General features: G+C 39.0%; 1 protein-coding gene across 4 annotated transcripts in view; it reads right to left on the bottom strand.

The window, feature by feature from the left end:
• CUL1 (cullin 1) overlaps positions 1 to 20,719 on the bottom strand; it is a 103,784-nt gene that overhangs the window by 29,580 nt on the left and 53,485 nt on the right. For all 4 annotated transcript variants that reach the window (XM_037990896.2, XM_037990894.2, XM_007983344.3 and 1 more), the window contains exons 3-9: positions 17,363 to 17,537; positions 14,349 to 14,516; positions 12,174 to 12,224; positions 11,890 to 11,980; positions 11,034 to 11,197; positions 4,867 to 5,029; positions 3,862 to 3,992 (exon numbers count right to left, since the gene is read on the bottom strand). In XM_037990896.2, coding sequence (XP_037846824.1) covers positions 3,862 to 3,992; positions 4,867 to 5,029; positions 11,034 to 11,197; positions 11,890 to 11,980; positions 12,174 to 12,224; positions 14,349 to 14,516; positions 17,363 to 17,537 — 943 coding nt within the window. The remainder of the gene's footprint in view (positions 1 to 3,861; positions 3,993 to 4,866; positions 5,030 to 11,033; positions 11,198 to 11,889; positions 11,981 to 12,173; positions 12,225 to 14,348; positions 14,517 to 17,362; positions 17,538 to 20,719) is intronic.

Below are 20,719 nucleotides of genomic sequence, written 5' to 3'. Positions count from 1 at the left end.
AATGTATGATGAGTTTACTGAGAGTATCATAAATGCCTATTGCTTTTATGCCATTGTAAAGTCAAAAAACTCATTAAGGTGAGCCATTCTAAGTAGGAGACTGTAGTTGCTTTGGTCAACTAAGAAAAATTAAGAGCCTAGCACAGGGCCAGGCACACACAGTGGGCATTCAATTATTTGTAAAATGACCACAGGAAGGAATGGTCTCTGCTTTCAAGATGCTCCCCTTCAAGCCTCACTAAGTGGATGGGGGCCATCGCTTTCTATATTTTAATATAGATTATTTTTCGATACATTCCCAACCAGTTCCTGGGCCAGCAATCATGCATGGGGTCACCTGCCTATTAAACAAGCCATTTCTCCTATTCCTTGCTCAGCTTGAAACCAGTTTTAAATCCCATCCTTGAATATTTGTGTGCAAAGTTCCCAAAGTCCTCCTGGCGCCCCAGAGCAATGGGCTGATTGCCTCACATATCAGTTGAGCACAAATGCCCTTGATCATGAGGCTCTCTGAAGACTGGAGAGAACGCTTCCAAACAGAGCGGAATCCTGATGGACAGTCCCCACCCGCCGACGCCCAGGTTGGGAGGGCTCTCCCTTCAACTTCACTTCACTGAGGGCTGCCAGCTTTTAGGTGGCGAGAGGGAGATGCCATGAGGGAAACTCCCTGTGAGCTAGTTTTCCAGAAATAGCCTATAATTTTTAAATTGGTTGTAACATGGAAAAAAACAAAATGCCTTAAGAAAAATTCATAAGTAGGTTCTAAAACATCGAACACAAAAAATATTTGACTTACATGATAAACTGGAAACCTCTAAGAATTTCAGTCTAGGCCAGATATTAGCAGTAAAACCGGTTTTCTAACCAAATTAGTGGTATAAAAGGACCAGCCAGATAAGAAACTGTTTTTGGCCTCTCAAAGGAGTTTATTTCATCAATAACAGCTTCAGTGTAGCATATATAGGGTTCTAGTCCAGAGAAAGACACAGGACTGATATTACACTTTTTTGCACTTAAAAACATCAGTTACGTAGTGCCTTCTATGGCATTTAATATGCTAATTACAAATGATTCTCATACACTATGATTCAACTTAATTAGGCAAAAATTTTTAAACTTTAAAAATTGTGTTCTCAAGGTAATTAAATCCCACTTAAAATCATGTACAATAATTCTAACTTTTACTAACCTTCTTTTCTCCTGATTTTTCATAATCAGTGGGTTTTTGAAAATAATTATGGTTTGGGTTATAATCTGTCTTCTACATTTACCACATAAATGATAAAAATTAAAACCTATTTAAAAGTATTTGTTTTTTAGCAGCTGTGTTTCTTTCTTACAATAAGTAATCAAGCACCTACTGTGTGCCAGGCTATGGCCTAGGCACCCACGCTCTCTCTGAGCTTCAATTCTATGGGCTTTCCCAGAGATGGCGAATGGAGGTCGCAAGCGTGAGCCCAGAGCAGGGAAGGGCATGAGGAACCCACACACTAGTCAGACAACATTCCAACAGGAGGAGCCAATGGCAAGTTTACAAATAAGAATAAAAGTGGATTTTAGGAAACACTCCTTTTGCAGAAAATTGGAAAAGTATTTGCTTTCCTGAACATTTTACTTCATAAGCACAACGACTAAAAAACCCAGAGTTTCATGAGTTCAGTGTAGAAACAGTTCTTATGTAAACAATAAATAGAATCAGTAACTTACTAAAAAAACTAACATTTGACTTTTGCGAGTGAAGGTGGATGCAACATGGGTTTACTGAGCTATAACTCTTCTTCATGGGGGAAAACCTTGTTTTGGTTCTTAAATTCAGGTTAATAAGTGGCTTAGATTTAAGTAGTACAAGCATTGTTTAAAAGCTTGATTTCTCATAAAATGTAACTGCTGGTAAAGACAGTTTATTTGTGTTGTCATTGCTGACAGATGAAGCTTCCTCAAATAGAGAAATGATTTTACATAAAAGGTATATACTTTTGCTTTAACTGGTCAAGTTAGGTAAATGTCAGATTCAAGACTCCCACTGACAAAGTCAATTGGACAGCATTTATTCAGTGCCCAGAATATCAGGCAGCTGATTGTATCCAAGAAAGAAAACAATGGGACGTAAGAATCATAGTTGATTATTTCTCCAATTTAGAACCTTACTTTGGTTTGGAAAAGATGAACATTAGAATTAATATCCCATCTTTCCTATAAAATTGAAAACGTAATTTATAATGCCTTTTTTTTTTTTTTTTTCCTTTCTTCCTTTTAAAGGAGACAGGGTCTCACTACATTGCCTTGGCTGGTCCCGAACCCCTGGGCTCAAGTGACCCTCCTGCCTCAGGCTTCTGAGTAGCTGGGACTATAGGTACACACCACTACACCCAGCTATCATGTTTATTTTAAATCTAACTATATTTACATAGAACACGAGTTCCCTAAGGCCAATCTCATACCTAGTATATAGTAATTTACATGAAAAAAACAAAAACTGCTTCGTTAATCTTATCTGATGAAATAACAGACTTCCCACTTAATTCATTTCAAGGAAAGTCAAGTAATTTACTTGGCTCTGCTGCCCATATAGGTAAATTGAGTTCTGAATCAACAACTGAGAAGGCATCTTCTATTACTGAAAAAATGTCTTCACCAAATTGGCCCCTTCTGAATCACAGGGGGTGAGGGTGTGTGTGTGTGTGTGTGTGTGTGTGTGTGTGTGTGTGTGTGTGTGAGAGAATCAGGCCCTTAAAGGAACATTTAGCTTGGAAATAAAGTCATAAAAACTGAAGGGTAATTTTTAAATGAGTTTTTTAAATTAAAAAAAATTGTGTGTACTCAGAACATGCAGCAGTCATCACTGCTGAGCAATTAGTGCCCTGATTTAAGCACTTTACATGTTTTATTTATTCACAAATATCCTATGAGAGAGGCATTATCACTCTATTTTAAAAAAATAAAAATAAAATAAAATGACAGAGACAGAAGTAACTCGGCAAGGGTCAGCCAGCTGTCGATGGTGGAGCTGAGATGTGAGTGCAGGCAGCCTGGCCAGGCTCTGGAATCCCCACACGGTGAAGACACTGTATGTGCCGACACTGAGGCCTCCGTACGGAAGTTTTTACTAAAACCTAGAGATCTTTTTCACAAAATCCACGGCTAAGCCAGTTCCCTCCCATATTGTCAGCATAAAATTGTTTTTAAAAACCTAAAGGAAAGCTTTATTCTCAACCCTTTAATAATTCCTAGAGGCAACTGAGTGCCAGCAGCAACTCCAATATTAAACATGGAAAAGAAGCCTTCCAAAGATAACAGAAAAGGAAAGATTAAAAAAACACTATTTTTGATAATGCTATCAAAAATAATTAATCATTATGCACAATAAAGTCAGAACAAGAGAAGCCTTCTGCGTTCAGACGTAAGAACCAATGTGTTTTAGAAGCTTTTCTTCTCGGCCAGGTGTGATGACTCACGCCTGTAATCCCAGCACTTTGGGAGGCCAAGGCGGGCAAATCACCGGAGGTCTGCAGTTCGAGACCAGCCTGGCCAACATGGTGAAACCCCGTCTCTATTGAAAAAACAAAAAGTATCCAGGCAAGGTGGCGGCGCCTGTAGTCCCAGCTACTCGGGAGGCTGAGGCGGGAGAATGGTGTGAACCCAGGAGGTGGAGCTTGCAGTGAGCCGAGATGGTGCTTACTCCCGCCTGGGCGACAGAGCGAGACTCTGCCTCAAAGAAAAAAAATAAAGCCAAAGCAAGGTTCTCAGAGTTCTAATGAAAATGTTACCACTTAGATTTGGAAGTAGGGATGCATAACACATGCTTGCAGTTCATATGTGGAAATAATCAGCGTGACTGATTTTCAGTGAAATCTTACTTACATTTAAAGCGGCTTCTCCACACTTTTCAATGGCTGCAAGACCCTGATTATGAATGTGTGTCTCCAACAGTTTTTTCAATTCTCCTAGGCCATCCTGGATTCTAGATACAAGATTATACATGCGTCCCAAATCTGAAAGAGGAAGAAACCCCTTTTATGCACTGAAACAAACTTTGCGTACCCATTCTACTAATTATGTATTTATACTGAGATGAAAAATACTCTGCAATAACCATGTTTTTAGACTTTAATAACCAATAGCATTTAATTATAACCAAGTATTCTCTATTTGGTATATGTATATTTTGCTAAAAGTAACAATGAAATTATGCTAATGTAAGTTTATTTTTCTCCTTACTATGAGAAACCACTAACATAAGAATAAGCTATATATATATCAGAAACAACTCTAATGCTTCCTAAAATTCTCAAGATTGAAATAGTATTTATGCCTGACACATAACAGGCACTCAAATAGTTGTTTAAAAACAATGAATATATTTAAGGAGAATATGGATTTCTATCTCAACTATAAAAACAAATGAGTTAAGAAAAGGTCTCCCAAATTCTTCATTTAAGACATGTATATAGCATATGGTTACTTTGTGAGGACCACAGAAGAAAAACCCAAACTTCAACCTTTTATTGAGCTCCTAACATGCCCCAGGTAAAACATGGGAGTGGTTAAGGGAAATATAAGATGATGGTCTCCTCATTTTAGAGAATTTTCAAAGGAAGAACAGTCAAGAAAAAACTTAGGGTAGCATCATTTAATGCTAAAGTGTATGCAGCAAGTCATACTCTAAATACACTCTTCCCTCAAGTCAAACCAAAATGCTCTGCAGAAGTCTGAAATCGCTACATAACGACGTACAAACACATGCATCTTTTTAAAAATGACTGACATGGGCAAGTAACGCCATTGACTTGAGAGTCTAGAATCTCGAGCAGTATCAAAACAGCAGATAATAATAAATACCTACGTTTTATGAGTCTTGTGGCTCACCTTCATTTTTGTCAGCATCCAATAAATTCTGAAATTCTGTGTGGAAAATTTCCAAGTGTTTTTCAATGAGGACTTGTTCACATTTCCTTGCTAATTCATCTTGTGTGCTTTCATGAAGGTAAACCTGAACTCTTCGTTGTTCCTCAAGCAGACGAGCCTCTGCCTGCAGAAAATTAATTCAAGTGAATGGTTTTGATTCATTGGTAAAGAACTGTTACAATTCTTTAATATGTAAATTAAAGGAAATTAATAATGGCAAATTAAATTCACATGCCAGCTCTAATAAAATATGATTAAGAAAATAAGGGAGGGCTGGGCGTGATGGCTCACACCTGAAATCCCAGCATTTTGGGTAGCTGAGGCAGGAGGATTGCTTGAGGCCAGGTTTTTGAGACCAGCCTGGGCAACACAGTGCGACCCTGTCTCTAAAAAAAAAAAAAATTAGCCAGGTGTGGCATGCACCTGTAGTCCTTCCTAGCTACTCAGGAGGCTGAGGCAGGAGGATGGCTTGAGCCTAGGAGTTAAAGGATATAGTGAGCTCTGATTGTACTGCTGCATTTCAGCCTGGGCAACAAAGCAAGACTCTGTCTCTCAAAAAACAGAAAGAAAGAAAAAGGAAAAAGTTCTTTGATTTTACAGTAAACAACCATATTTAAACAGCCACTGATGTCTGCCATTTTCTCTGCAATATGTATTTCCATTTCAAACTTCCTTTTTTTTTTTTTTTTTTTTTTTTTTTTTGAGACGGAGTCTCGCTCTGTCGCCCAGGCTGGAGTGTAGTGGCCGGATCTCGGCTCACTGCAAGCTCCGCCTCCCGGGTTTACGCCATTCTCCTGCCTCAGCCTCCCGAGTAGCTGGGACTACAGACGCTCGCCACCTCGCCCGGCTAGTTTTTTTGTATTTTTTAGTAGAGACGGGGTTTCACCGGGTTAGCCAGGATGGTCTCGATCTCCTGACCTCGTGATCCGCCCGTCTCGGCCTCCCAAAGTGCTGGGATTACAGGCTTGAGCCACCGCGCCCGGCCCAAACTTCCTTTTTAAGTGCCCTAACAACATCATCATTATTAACAGTTCAAATGTCTTTACATCCATTTGAACCCTCAGACAGTGGTATTTTATCTTTTTGAGGTAATGTCTCTGCCACTCTAAGAAATGAATGCATCTTCTGTGCAGATATTAAGATGTGCTACTTTAGATTAAAAACTACTTGGAGCCAAGAGTCACACAAATATAAGCCCTGAAGTGATTACATGGAAATCATCATCAGAAATCAGACCTTTCAAAAATTTAAAGAGAAACTACTAAATTATCAAAGCAAGGAAGAAATTTCAATAAATTATTCAGGTGATCTGAATAAAGAGAATTATATTTTGAATTATAAAAATGCCAATACTCTCCAAAATGATTTTAAAAAATATATATATATTATTTTCAGAGACAGGATCTTGGCCCTGTCTCCCAGGCTGGAGTGTAGTGGCACAATGACAGCTCACTGCAGCTTCAAACTCCTGGGCTCAAGTGATCCTCCTGCCTCAGCCTCCTCTGTAGCTGGCACTACAGGTGCATGCTGCCACACCCGGCTAACTTTTTAATTTTTTCTAGAGACAAGGTCTCACTATGTTGCTCAGGCTGGTCTCAAACTCCTGGCTTCAAGCGATTCTCCTGCCTTGGCTTCCCAAAGTTCTGGGATTATAGGCTGTCCAGCTACTGTGCCTTGTCCAGATTTTCAAATTCAGTATAATTTTGGAGAAATCTGGAAAAATTCAACTGGTAATGAATCAATACTCAAGAGTCAAGAAAACATAAAATGAAAAAATGATTGGGTGGGACTTGTACTATCAAGAACTAATAATAATGGGACAATTGTTTAAACCACCTAAGTCAGAACCTTATTACACATTCTAAATAGCTAAATGTGAAAAATAAACTTGGAAAATATCTGTAGTATGTATCAAAAGGTCCATATTCTAAATATATAATGATCTCCAGCAAAGCAGTGAGTACCTCCAAACAAAAACATGAGGAAGACAACTCATAAGTGAAGAAATAGAAAAAAGCTTGAAGTTATTGCATTTCCAATAAGTTATTGTATGTTCAGTTAATGAAATATCATTACCCACTAAAACAAACACCAACTACTAATAACAAATCATTAGTGAACAAGATACAAAAAACCTATACCATGATTCCAATGTGGTTTATGTAATCAGCAACAGTGCCCCAGGCTTGTAGGTTTATGTTATTTATATTTTCCAAAAAGTCTACAGTTAATGTGTAATTTTGTTTTTCTGATTATAAAGCTATTTTAAAACAATAAACGCTGCTTCATATCTAATGTTCCACTAACACTGATAACTCAAGAACCTAAAGCTGGTGGAATATAGAACATGCAAACCAAACAGCACCACTTTTTCTGTTTTAAGTTAAAACTCTTTCTTGGAAGAACATAATCATCTCAGGCAGCAAAACATACTTTTACCCCTTCCCAGATGAAAGATTAGGCTTTGATGCCATTGCTGATTCATCCTCTGAGAGGCAAAGCTCTCCACCTCTTAGTCTACAGACCCTTCCTAAAGGGGCTGAGGGGTACGAAGAGTGAAGAGGTACCTAGGTGATTACAGAAACATTCATGGCCGAGAGGCCTCAACACTAGCTTATTTTATATATTGGCAAGGAAACCAAGGTTGTAGGTATTGTCATCAGGTTTCAGAAAGGACAGTCATTTAGGTTCTCTACTGATTCCAAGTCAAATAGGCTCCTGATCATCACTACACTTGGAAGACTATTGTATTAGAACACCAAGGTCAAATTCAAATGACTAAATAAAATATGCAATTAAAGATGGTCTTTATTAATTCAACTAGGATTTGTTCTCAGTAAAAATAAAAGGAAAATAAAAACCAAAAAAGACAAGCACATTAATGAAGTATGGTATTTTTGTTAAGTTTTAAAAAATTGACATTAGAAATCTAGTCATACAGAGATTCTGTAGCTCAGATCAGTCTCAATCGTATGAGACAGTCAAATCTTTCAGAAACACTAACATGGTTCACTCTTCAAAGCCATCCTTGGAAAGACAAGCCAAATATTCCAGATGTTTCCTCTAAAACACTCCTAATAGAGAAAAGTGAACACAAACCCGGGGAATCTGAACTGCTCTCAACAGGCCAGAATTTGCAGAGTACTTCTTGAAGGGTCATGTTTTATCTCAATGTTGTTCTATTTCCTGATAGAATGTTTGTTGTAATGTAAACATAATTGCTCCCTAAGTTATTAAGTAAGATTTGCCACCCTTTATCCTGTGGTTTTGCATCCTCCCAGGCATACACTGGAGGTTTTGTGGGATATATACTTGTAATACCAAATACATTAGCCTTGCTCTTTGCCACACACCATTCTAAGCACCTTTTAACAAATAAATACCTCATGTTAAAATTTGTAAATAATAAATTTCACTTAATCCTCACTATTACCTATGATTATTATTCACATTTTACAGATAAGGCAATTGAGGAACAGAAGCATTAAGGTCATCCCCCTGATAAATGGTAGGGTGGGGATTTAAAACTAGACTCCTAGCACAGTTTGAGATGCAAGGCTATGGGATGAAAACAGAATTACATGGTCAAATTCCAATCTTACGCTTATAGACTCCCTGCATTATCAACTTTCAGAATGTGATGGAAGTCGTGTTTGGTGTGACCCAGGTGCATTTGGGCCAAACCTTTAACTCCTCTAGAAATGAATCCCCTGTATGGGAACCAGGATGTAGGAAGCACACTGCTTCCCTGAAGGTAGGGCTCATGCTGGATTGGACGCATCCAGGCCATTGGAAATCCTTGCTCCTCAACTGTCTTTGGTGTCAGGCCTGGTTTTCAAAACAGATTTACCTGTTCTGGGAGTGCTTCCGTAGTTCTAGCCTGAAACACTGGTTTCCTTGCCCTACAGCACTACTACTTCATCAGTGTGGACAAAGGAGATGACCACAAACCTCTAATAAACCCATAAAAAGAACAGCCTCGCACCACTGTCATGGATGTGCATCTGGATAAGATGTCTTTAGGGACATCAAGTTTTGAAAGAATCACCACATACAGCAGAGTTTAATAAGAGAAGTGTTTAGGAAAACAACACTGTCATATTAAACAAGGAAATAACAAGCAATGCTAACATTCAAAATAGATTATGTTTCAAAAGTTCATTTGTTAGGCAGTTGTTTGAAACTCTGGGTGAGCTGGTTAGGTTCCAGATCAGCATACAGAAGTCAATTTGGCCCACCATTATACACAAGGAACCATTAATATTCGCAGTATAATACTCTGAATAGTTCCGTCTTTGTTAAATTTTGAGATAGCAGAAATTTGTCAAGGACTTTCAACTTCAAACTTCTAAGCCCATTTATAACCACTATCTCCTATAGGAAAACACATTCAGGTCACCACAAACAAACCAGACAGAACTTTCTCTATGAGGTTAGAGCGGAGCTGTAGCTTTTAATTGACTTTCTATCTCAGCTTATGGAAAAGAGATTCCGCAGTCCATTCATGCTCCAAGTGAACAGCGAATAAAGGGCAAGCAGGTGTCAGGCTTGCAAAGATCCAGACTCCTGGAGATCTCCTAGTATAAGGGTCCTCAAATGCTGGGCTGGGGGTCAGTATGGCTCTGTGGCCTGTTAGAAACTGGGCCGCACAACAGGTGACCAGCAGATGAGTGAGTATTACCACCTGAGCTCTGCCTCCTGTCAGATCAGGGGCAGCATTAGATTCTCATAGGAGCTCGAACCCTGTTGTGAACTGCGCATGTGAGGGATCTACGCTGCGCGCTCCTTTGATCTGAGGTGGAACAGTTTCATCCCCAAACCATCCCCCTTCTTCCCCCCACCGCCATCTATGATGCCAAAAGGGTTGGGGACCATTGTCCTAGTACAGCTAGGTCAAGGGTCAGCAAACCGTAGCCCATAGGCCAAATTCAGCCTGCCTGCCTTTTTCTGTAAATAAAGCTTTATTGGAACCTGGCCACATTCATTGGTGTACATATCCCACTGGCTGCTTTGTGCTGCAATGGCAGAGTTGAACAGCTGCAAAAGAGATCACATAGCTCACAAAGCCTAAAGTATTTCCTAGCTAGCCCTTTACAAGATAAGTTTGCTGACTCCAGACCTATGTCATTCCTTAGAGTCTAAATCCAGGATGTCTATATTTCTTTTTCTTTTCTTTTTTTTGAGACGGAGTCTCGCTCTGTCATCCAGGGCATTGGCACAATCTTGGCTCCTGAATAGCTGGGATTACAGGCATGCGCCACCACGCCCGGCTAAATTTTTTTGTATTTTTAGTAGAAACGGGGTTTTACCATGTTGGTCAGGCTGGTCTCAAACTCCTGACCTCAGGTGATCCACCTGCCTCAGCCTCCCAAAGTGCTGGGATTACAGGCGTGAGCCACCGCGCCCGGCCAGGATATCTATATTTCTAAGAAAGAGAACAAAGAGTAGTAATTCTACTAGATCTTTATTATCAGCGGGCCATGGTTACTCACATCTGTAATCCCAGTAATTTGGGAGGCCCAGGTGGCAGGATCACTTGAGCCCAAGAGTTTGAGACCAACCTGGGCAACCTAGCTCTACAAAAATAAAACAATTAGCTGAGTGTGGTGGCTCATGCCTCTAATCCCATTACTTCTGGAGGTTGAAGTGGGAGGATAGCCATCCTCTCATGTTAGAATTTAAATCCTGGTTTCAGAAGAACCTTTCCTCTAATATAATCCTGAAAGCTATGTAACAGATTCTTAGGGGTATTTTAGAAGCAAAAAAGGAGAAGCTTCAAGTTTGCAAATCTAAGAATATTTGTTTCTTAAAATTTTCTCATTGACGTGACTGTTATGCCCATTATATACAAATCCACATTCTAGGATAAACAGTTAAAAAAGTCATGTCATGTAGCTATTATGGTTATATCCTTAGAACAGCAAGGAGAACTCTTAGTCATGATTACCAAACTAATTTATAGAAGCTCCTTGGAGAATTCGGAGAAGCACTTGCACCTGACGAAGACACTATAGAAAAACAATGCCCAACAAATGACTTGTAAAGAAAGCTGTATATGCTAAAAAGAACTCACTTGAGTAGCAATGACTTTAACTTAAGTCTACTTAAAGTACTATATTTAAGCTTACCTTTTTCATATATTCAGTAACTGGGTTCTGCTGCAAGAATTCAGTACTCTCTCTGGTATAAAATCTCTCTGTGTCAGCCAAAAATTGAGATTCAAAGGATTCTTTATACACTGTTAACGTAGGGCCCTTTGCAAATGCATCATCTTCATTCAGCCCCAATTCCACTAGAAATGAATATGAGCTATATTTCAATTACCCTATTTTTTTGGTTATATTTCACAGAATATACTTAGGTGTAGCATTCAGTTTAAGTTATGTTTAAAAGGTAAATGTGAAATGGCAGGACATAAGTAACTCTTACTCACTAGTATTAAAGTACACTCTTTCAATAAAATAAAAAAGGAAAAAAATCCAAGATGTATAAATAGCAAGTAATTCTGACCCATGGCCAGGTATGCTTCAAAATTATGATGAAGTTCCTTTAGAGAACTTTTATATTTCCAAAAGCAATAAAAATAACTAATTTTAAATTTGCAAAGAAATACAATGCTACCCAAGTTTTTAAGACATTGTATTACTTTATCAGTTTCTCAATCTCAATTTTTCAAGCTGATATAGATTTCTGGTTATCATTGGGCTCACACTCTAACATGTCCAGTAATCCACTACGAGACCAGAAAAGAAAATAATTAAAATGTCTATTTCATCAAAATTTCCTTAAGGCACACGGATCAAACAGCTTTTAGGATGGATAAAAACAAAGTCACACTGACTTAAAAAGAAAGAGAAGTACCTTTGTAAATGCTAACAATGTCCTTTATAATATGAAAATATTTTAAAGTGAAATCTGTTAGAGCATTGTCATAATTGCCATTTGATGTGGAAACTTTGAATAAACTAAAGGGAAATTATTTACCGTAAGACTGTACAACTCCACTAATCAATCTTGTATTGATGGTTTCACCATTCCTTTCCTTTTCAATCAGCTTTAAAACAGCATTTGTTACCTTTAGAAAGGATGTAGAAAAATATTACACAGGTTATAGAATATGATATGTATTACTACATATCCCTTAAACATTCACAGTCATTAAAGAATGTAAGATGGGATAATCCAAAGGAGTGAGTAGACAAAAGCTAAGCAATGACACTGTGAAGGGATTTTAAAAGGAACACGCACACGCTCACACCAGTAGGTACCTGTTTATTCAGTGGCCTGAACAGACAGTCTCTCCAAGTCACCAATGCAAGCTGGAGAAAAAAAAGTACAAAATGTCTATACTTTTACTATGTTTTTCCAAGATTGAAGTCATAGGAAATAATCTAAATCTCAAATTACTTCATCAAAATTTCTAGATTACAAGTTGGTCAAAATCTGCCATCATGACGAAATCAGAAAGCCACTCTCTAGAGTCAACAACTTCAAGAGGTATCCAAGCACAGACATTCAGCTCAACTTCTTTATTTATATTTTCTTTAACTGTTGCTGAAAACAGTATAGGAAAAGTTTAAAAACTGTAATGATTTTTAGGAGTCTGTGATGTTACTGTAGGGTACACATTTAGGCCAAGCAGGTTTCCAAAAGGAAATGAACCAAGATCATCCTGATTCCTATACTAACAACTTTTGAGTCTCGAGAAAGCATTTATATGTGAAAAAGAAAAAAAATCCCATTAGCTATTCCACAATACACACATATTTCAAAAAGGCATGGTGTACACATTTTTGTCAGTTAAAAAAATAAACAAAATGTTAAAGGGGAAGCACAAAAGCCCCAAATCAAACAACTAAACCTAGAAAGTTTTGTTAGAACCAGATTAACTACATAGCAAAGTATCATTATGAAGCAATTAACAATTTTGGTATAGAAACTGGAGCTACACAAACAATAAAAACAAGTCATGCATCCGGGATACATTAAGCTTTTCTTTTTTTTTTTTTTTCCTTTAGACAGGATCTCACTCTGTCCAGTGGTACGATCATGGCTAACTGCACCCTCCACCTCCTGGGCCCAAGCGATCCTCCCACCTCAGCCTCATGTGTGGCTGGGACTATAGGTGCCTCACCATGCCTGGATACATTTTTTTGTAGGTCTCATTATGCTGCCCAGGCTGGTCTCCCGTCTCGGTCTCCTAACGTGCTAGGATTACAAGCATGAGCCACTGCAACCAGCATTATGTTTTTCTTTTAAATTTGTCAAAAGTGAAGCTACAAAGTATTGCTATTACAGCAACATTCTTGGATATGGTGATTAACTCCTTTATGTAGAATCTGACATTTTAACAAAACTAGTTTTAAAGGGCGTTGCCTGTGTTGATCTGACAGTCTATGAACAGACTGTTCTGGGTCCTCCCTTAATTGCTCTAGAACACTGGTCCTCAAACTGGAGCATGCATCAGAATTGTCTGGAGAGCTTGGTAAAACATTGCTGGGCCCCATCTCCAGAGTTTCTCTTTAAGTCTAGGATGAGGCCTGAGAATGTGCATTTCTAACAAGTCCCCAGGTGATGCTGACAGAGTAGGTTTGGGGACCTGATACGGTTTGGCTATGCCCCCACCCAAATCTCACCTTGAACTATAGCTCCCGTAATTCCCACATGTTGCGGGAGGCAGTCAGTGGGAGAGAACTGAATCATGGCGGTGGTTCCCCCACACTGTTGTCATGGTAGTGAATAAGTCTCACAAGATCTGATGGTTTTATAAGGGTTTCTGCTTTCGCTTGGCTCTCATTCTGTCTTGCCTGCCACCATGTAAGGTGTGCCTTCTGCCATGATTATGAGGCCTTCCCAGCCACATGGAACTGTTGAGCCCATTAAACTTTTCTTTATAAATTACCGAGTCTCAGGTAGTTTTTTTTTATCAGAAGTTATGAAAACAGACAAATATAGGACCATACTTTGAAAGCCAATGGACAAAAAAACCCCTTTTGTTGACTGAAGCAACATATATTAATGAGGGTGATTTAGTAATTAATTCAGGGTCCTCTCCCTGAAGCAGGGTTTCCCAGACTATAAAGCATGGGAGGGCTAATCCTCAGGGCTCGCCCTCAGGTATGGCACCTGATTTGCCTGGGACTGCCAGGACTCAGGACTTTCAGTGAGAAAACTCAGGCAGTTCCATGCAAATTGTGATGGTAGGGTCAGGTAATTAAAGAAGAAATTTTTAAAAAGCAAATGCAGAAATGGACAAATTGTATTTTAGAACTCCAATTTACCCATTCCTCTACTTTCTTGCTAAAAAATATTTAAGGGACATTTATTGATAAAACAATGAAAATTAGTTTACTACTCTGAAAAAAGCTTAATATTTGCCTAGATTCTCTTACTAAAAGACAATTTATCATTTAAAAAAAACACATTTAAAACAAAACTCTTACTGAATAGATTTCATATATTCCTTTTCGTCCTTCGTCACATTCACGGCGAACCCAATGTCTATTGAGGTAGGCACAAATTCCATTCAGTACTTTGCTTGAAAATCGATAATCTTCCCATTGTTGAGTGTAGAATTTCAGTACACTCTCATCCATCAAATCTTCTCCATCCTAAAAACAAGTTAACTAAAGCTTTAAGATGACTAATTTGTCAAATTATAAATTAAAAATAAAAGTGAATAACATCTACTGTATTAAAATACATTGATACACGTGATTTTAGATGGCTTCTTTAAATTATTCTGTATACAAAAACATGCTAATAAACTCACAAGAATATAGTAAAACAATTCTTTCATCTCAAATTAAACAGGAATATTTTTCATGGTATTAAATATCCACAAACACTCAAAAAAAGTACCCTGAACATTTGATATGCAGGTAATTCCTTTTTATTAAGAAATTTACCTCAAAATCATCTGTATTTTTAATATTTTGTTTAAAAAAAAAATTGGTCAGGTACAGCGGCTCACACCTGTAATCCCAGCACTTTGGGAGGCCGAGGTGGGCAGATCACTTGAGGTCAGGAGTTCAAGACCAGCCTGGCCAACATGGTGAAACCCTGTCTCTACTAAAAATACAAAAGGTAGCCGGCCGTGATGGTGCATGCCTGTAGTCCCAGCTATTCGGGAGGCTGAGGCAGGGGACTCGCTTGAACCCAGGAGACAGAAGCTGCAGTAAGCCAAGATGCTACCACTGCACTCTAGCCTGGGCAACAGAGCAAGACTCTGCCGCTCCCCCTCCCCCGCAAAAAAGAAATCAAGTCAACATGTCCTACTCAGCAATTCAGACAATGAGGCTAATACTATTCAATTTTTAAATGTATCTTCTTCCTTCTTAAAAACCATCAAAACACTTTTTTGTGGTAATCTGTAAAAATAATGTGAGTACGACAGTGTAACAATACTTCCTCTTTAACAAGCCCTCATAAAGAAAATGTGCATTTACCAAAATTATTTTTATCCAGATTTCCACAACTCGAGTCACGAATTTTTATTTGAAGGAGACTAACTTGAAATTTTTTCTTAGGGATTAACGGCATCTACAAAGTAAGCTTTACTCTTTAAAAACGTTAATGGCACTGTATGGCAGCACTGCCATTTAGGTGTGTGGAGCAGGGAAGCACGAAAGAGGAAGGTGGGGGCGGAAGGGCTGCAGGAAGGGCTGGGGCGAGCCCACTGGCTTCTCTGAGCCTCAGTGTCTTCAGTGAAAACTAAATGGCTACGACAGACTTGAAGCTCCACCTGTATAAGGTACACGAGTGACCGAACAAGCCATGTAAAAACCTGATCATCTCTTGACACACATAATTTTTTGTTCATTTAAATTTAAGTAATATGAAATGAACTTTAAAATGTAAAGCTAAGCTATTTTGGTTGATGGTACCTGACCTTTTTAAAATGCAAAAATATCACTGATGGCATGGTCATCAACATTACTACTTAGCACAATATGCTGTTTCTTACTTTAGTACTAAAGAATAATTAATTAGAACATTCACTTTACAATGTGTTATGAATAAAAAGAACAGTGGCTTCAGCAAGACCTTAGAAACACCATGTGAGGAAGATGAAAATAATACACTAGTCACAACTTGTGGCCAGCCAACTACATGCAGTCTGTTAGCATGATGTTTTAAAGTTTTCAATTAGCTTGTAAAAATAAATTAGGTAAAACAATTTTGCAGCATGCAGAAATTTCTGCACATTGTGTAAATCAAAAATATTTAAAATATTTAAAACAGAAGAGTTCCTGCAAATTTCCCTGGGTTAAGAGTATAGATGTCTTCACTCTGTGACGGTGTAGAACCAGATGAATGACCCACTTGCTCATCTTGTGGCTAGATACAAGGAGTCACACTGCCTTTGCTACAAAGGATGAAGACCAAGGAAGAAAAAGGCGGGAGATGAAAGGGAAAAGACTCCACCACTGCCCAATCAAAGGCTTGGAGTGGGAGGGACCTATGCTAGAAGGAAATGGATATTCACAGTGAAACTCATCCTAGTCACAAGCACAACTTCACAGCAGTTTTGAAATACACGTCATGGCCAGGCACTGTGGCTCACAGCTGTAATCCCAACACTTCGGGAGACGGAGGCAGGCGGACTGCTTGAGCCCACGAGTTGGAGACCAGCCTGGGCAACATAAAGAGACCCTGATTCTACAAAAGATTTAAAAATTAGCTGGGAGCTGGATATGGTGGTACATACCAGTAGTCCTAGCTACTCAGAAGGCTAAAGCGGGAGGACTGTTTAAGCCCAGGAGTTGGAGGCTGCAATGACCTATGATTGGACTACTGCACTCCAGCCTGGGTGACAGAACAAGACCCTGTCTTTAAAAAAAAAAAAAAAAAGGGAAAAGAAAAAAAAATACTTCACAACCATGTGTAAAGAACAAGATCACATTTGAAAAACACGGTTTCCAAGACTGAATAACCTTACAATTATTTATACACCTGACAGGGAACCCCACGTTGGGTTTACAGTAAATGCAGGTAATATGAATACGTATTTGCTTTAAATAAAAAAGTTCATCATTTCTAACAACCAAATCCAAAATGGTTGGTAACTTAAGGAAGGCACTATTACGCTAAAAGGTTATCAAAGCTTTCTAATTTTAAAAAACAGAATGAGCTGGACACAGTGGTAAGCATTTGCAGAGTCTCAGCTACTCAGGAAGCTGAAGTGGAAGGATCACTTGAGCCCAGGAGATCAAAAATCCAGCCTAGGCAACATAGTGAGATCTCAATCTCGAAAAAACAAAACCCAGAATATAGTTTATGATGATTTCATATTCACAGTAGGTAAAAGACTATGCAATAGCAAAACACTGTCACCCACATTAGTGTCTAAAACATAACAGATGACAGTGAAAGATTTAACAAGTTAGAACCACTATTTCACTCCTTTTTAAAATATCCTGTTATGAATACTCAGTATATATGTGAAACATCTTACCTTAAGAAGATTTGTCAAGTAATTCTTCAAAAATTCCTTAAGTCGTTTATATAATTCCAGGCCAACAAACTGAGCTCCTCCAGGTGTCTGCCCCTTTTTCGACTTAGAAGGAGGAACTCCAGCTCCTCGTGCTTGGTTTGACTGGTGAACACTAGTACAGTAGTTATAAACATGACTTGGAGAGAAGTTAAGGAAACCAACATATATCACAGACGTTAACAGTCATGTACATAAACATATTTTCTTATATTTCATTACCAATGCATTCCCAATATATCAACCAAAACCTGTTAAAAACTAGAGTGGAACAAAGATCCCATTCACACTATACATAAAGCTAAAAGGCAACAAGCCCCATTCACAAGGTTCTTGGTAGGCCTTGAGAGCAACACCGCCAAGGTGGAGAAGGGAACATTCCAGGAGGGAGGTTGCCAATAAAAAAATCTGGACCTTTTAGATTATCTAATGTGACTGACCTTGTGGAAAACTGTCCCAAAAGGAAAATGCAATCACTGACTCCTGGAAAAGCAAACAGCTAACAACAAGCACTGTCTATTATGATGCTCAGCTGTAACTTTTTCAAAGGGACACATTCTAAATACTGAAATAACATAAACTTTATTTTAAAATGACTTAGAGAGCCTAGTCCTTATATTACAATAGCCATAGACATCTAAAACTTATCAGTCAATGGCAGCAGTGTCCACACACTACTGAGAAATAAGAGATGTATAAACCACAGCAGACAGCTGATTGCGAAACAGCTGCACCTGCAGGGGGAGCGCAGAGAATGAGAAGATGGGGACAGGCAGGGCAGAGAACCACCATGTTCTGTTGTACCCTTTAAATACGACAAGCTTATCTGCACGTATTATTAATTGACTAAAATGAACGGAAAGATACTTATACTCAGATCAACAAAACAGAACAAAACAATATTCTGGTATAATTAAGAATTTACTATATAAAGATACTTCAAGACAGTGTGTAAAAGAGATCTAATAAATGGCATGAGGCAAGATATTTCTAAATATTCCATGTTATACTCCAAAATATACTACAAATGGATTAGAATTTTAAAAATATACAAGCTAAAACAGTAAAACCAAGGATATATATGTGAACACTTATCTGTTCTCAGATTGGAGTGGCCCTTTCTAAGTAAGGTCATACAAAAAAATGAATTCAGGCCAGGCGCGGTGGCTCATGTCTGTAATCCCAGCACTTTGGGAGGCCGAGATGGGGGGATCACGAGGTCGGGAGATCGAGACCATCCTGGCTAACATGGTGAAATCCTGTCCGTTTGGGGTCCCTGACTTCCCACAACATGTCTCTACTAAAAACACACACAAAAATTAGCCGGGCGTGGTGGCGGGCACCTGTAGTCCCAGCTACTCGGGAGGCTGAGGCAGGAGAATGGCGTGAACCCAGGAGGTGGAGGTTGCAGGAAGCCGAGATTGCGCCACTGCACTCCAGCCTGGGCGACAGAGCAACACTCTGTCTCAAAAAAACAAATAAACAAATTCAAAATTATAGATTAAGATGAAATACCTTAAACTAACTATCTTTAATAAATTAAGGTAATTTAAAGCAATAAAAAAAAAGAATCTCTAGGAACACATGAACAAAATATACCACAGAAAATCTAAAAGGTAAAATGAATACATACTAATGCCCCCAAACCTAATAAAATACTCAACCAATCTAGGCAGTAATCAAAGAACTGTATTTTAAAACAATGAAAAATTTTATTACCTATCTCAATTGTACAGAGAATCACAGATTACAATAAGCAACTACTGTATACTCATGACCCAGTTTTGACAGATCTTACTGCATTCCTATACTTGTCTCATATTCCACCTACAGGACCCCTCAACTTTTGAGAAAATAAAATATTACAGGTTATAAGTGAAGCACTATGTTCTCTTCTTTCATCCCACTCCTTCCTCTTACCCTAGCAACCACCACCATGTTTTGGTATATATCATTCCTATGTTTTTATATTTTGCTGGATAGATATATATCAAATATATTTCACATGTCCTACATTTTGTTTTGTTTTTCTGAGATGGAGTTTCACTCTTATTGCCCAGGCTGAAGTGCAATGGTGTGATCTTGGCTCACTACAACCTCCGCCTCCCGGGTTCAAGCGATTCTCCTGCCTCAGCCTCCCAAGTAGCTGGGATTACAGGCAGGCGCCACCGTGCCCGGCTAATTTTGTATGTTTAGTAGAGATGAGCTTTCTCCATGTAGGTCAGACTGGTCTCAAACTCCCAACCTCAGATGATCTGCACGCCTCAGCCTCCCAAAGTGCAGGCGTGAGCCACCGCGCCTGGCCATGTTCTACATTTTTAAATTACACAAATTATAACATGTACATTTGTTCTGTCATTTGTTTTTGATGGTATTTGACATAGCCACAGCTGTAATATACTGTGTAACACACATTTACAAAACTTTATCAACTCTCTTGGTGGTGGACCTTGATAATGGTCCCTTTGGCAGGTGCCTTTTTTGTGTGTATTTACAAAGCTGCAAAGAATAAAACTAGCAGGTCTCCTTGCATACATGTACAAGTTTCTTGGAGCACATAAATACTAAGTGACAAGAGACGTATATTCTTTCTTTCTTTTTCTTATTTTGAGACAGAGTCTCACTCTGTTGCCCAGGCTGGAGTGCAGTGATGCGATCTTGGCTCCCTGCAACCTCCTGGGTTCAAGCGATTCTCCTGCCTCAGCCTCCAGAGTAGCTGGGCCTACAGGCACCTGCCACCATTCCCAGCTAATTTTTGTATTTTTAGTAGAGACAGGGTTTCACTGTATTGGCCAGGCTGGTCTTGAACTCCTGACCTCAGGCAATCCACCTGCCTCAACCTCCCAAAGTTGCTAGGATTACAGATGTGAGCCACCTTGCCAGGCCCTTTTAAACAATTTTTGGTAGAGATGGGGTCTTGCTATTTTGCCCTGGTTGGTCCAAAACTCCTGAGCTCAAGCAATCCTCCTGCTTCGGCCTCCCAAAGTGGTAGGTTTAACTTTATTAAGAGTTGCCAACTTGGTGCTACAAAGCGGCTGTGCAGCACGCTGTAGTGCATGAGTTTTCATTGACTACAACCTTGGTCATGCATTCATACTGTGGTTTTTCATGGTTTTAATATCCATTTCCAGGGCACAGGCAGAGTTTTTTTTTTTTTTTTTTTTTTTTTTAAGAGACAGGACCTCACTATGTTGCCCAGGCTGGAGAGCAGTGGCTATTCACAGACATGATCATAGCATGCTACTGCCTCAAACTCTTGGTCTGAAGTGATATCCCACCTTAGCCTCTTGTGAAGCTGAAAATCCAGGCACATGCCACCAC

This window comes from Chlorocebus sabaeus, chromosome 21 (assembly GCF_047675955.1).
Source record: "Chlorocebus sabaeus isolate Y175 chromosome 21, mChlSab1.0.hap1, whole genome shotgun sequence".
Taxonomy (NCBI): domain Eukaryota; kingdom Metazoa; phylum Chordata; class Mammalia; order Primates; family Cercopithecidae; genus Chlorocebus; species Chlorocebus sabaeus.
This window is presented reverse-complemented; position numbering and strand designations above follow the sequence as displayed.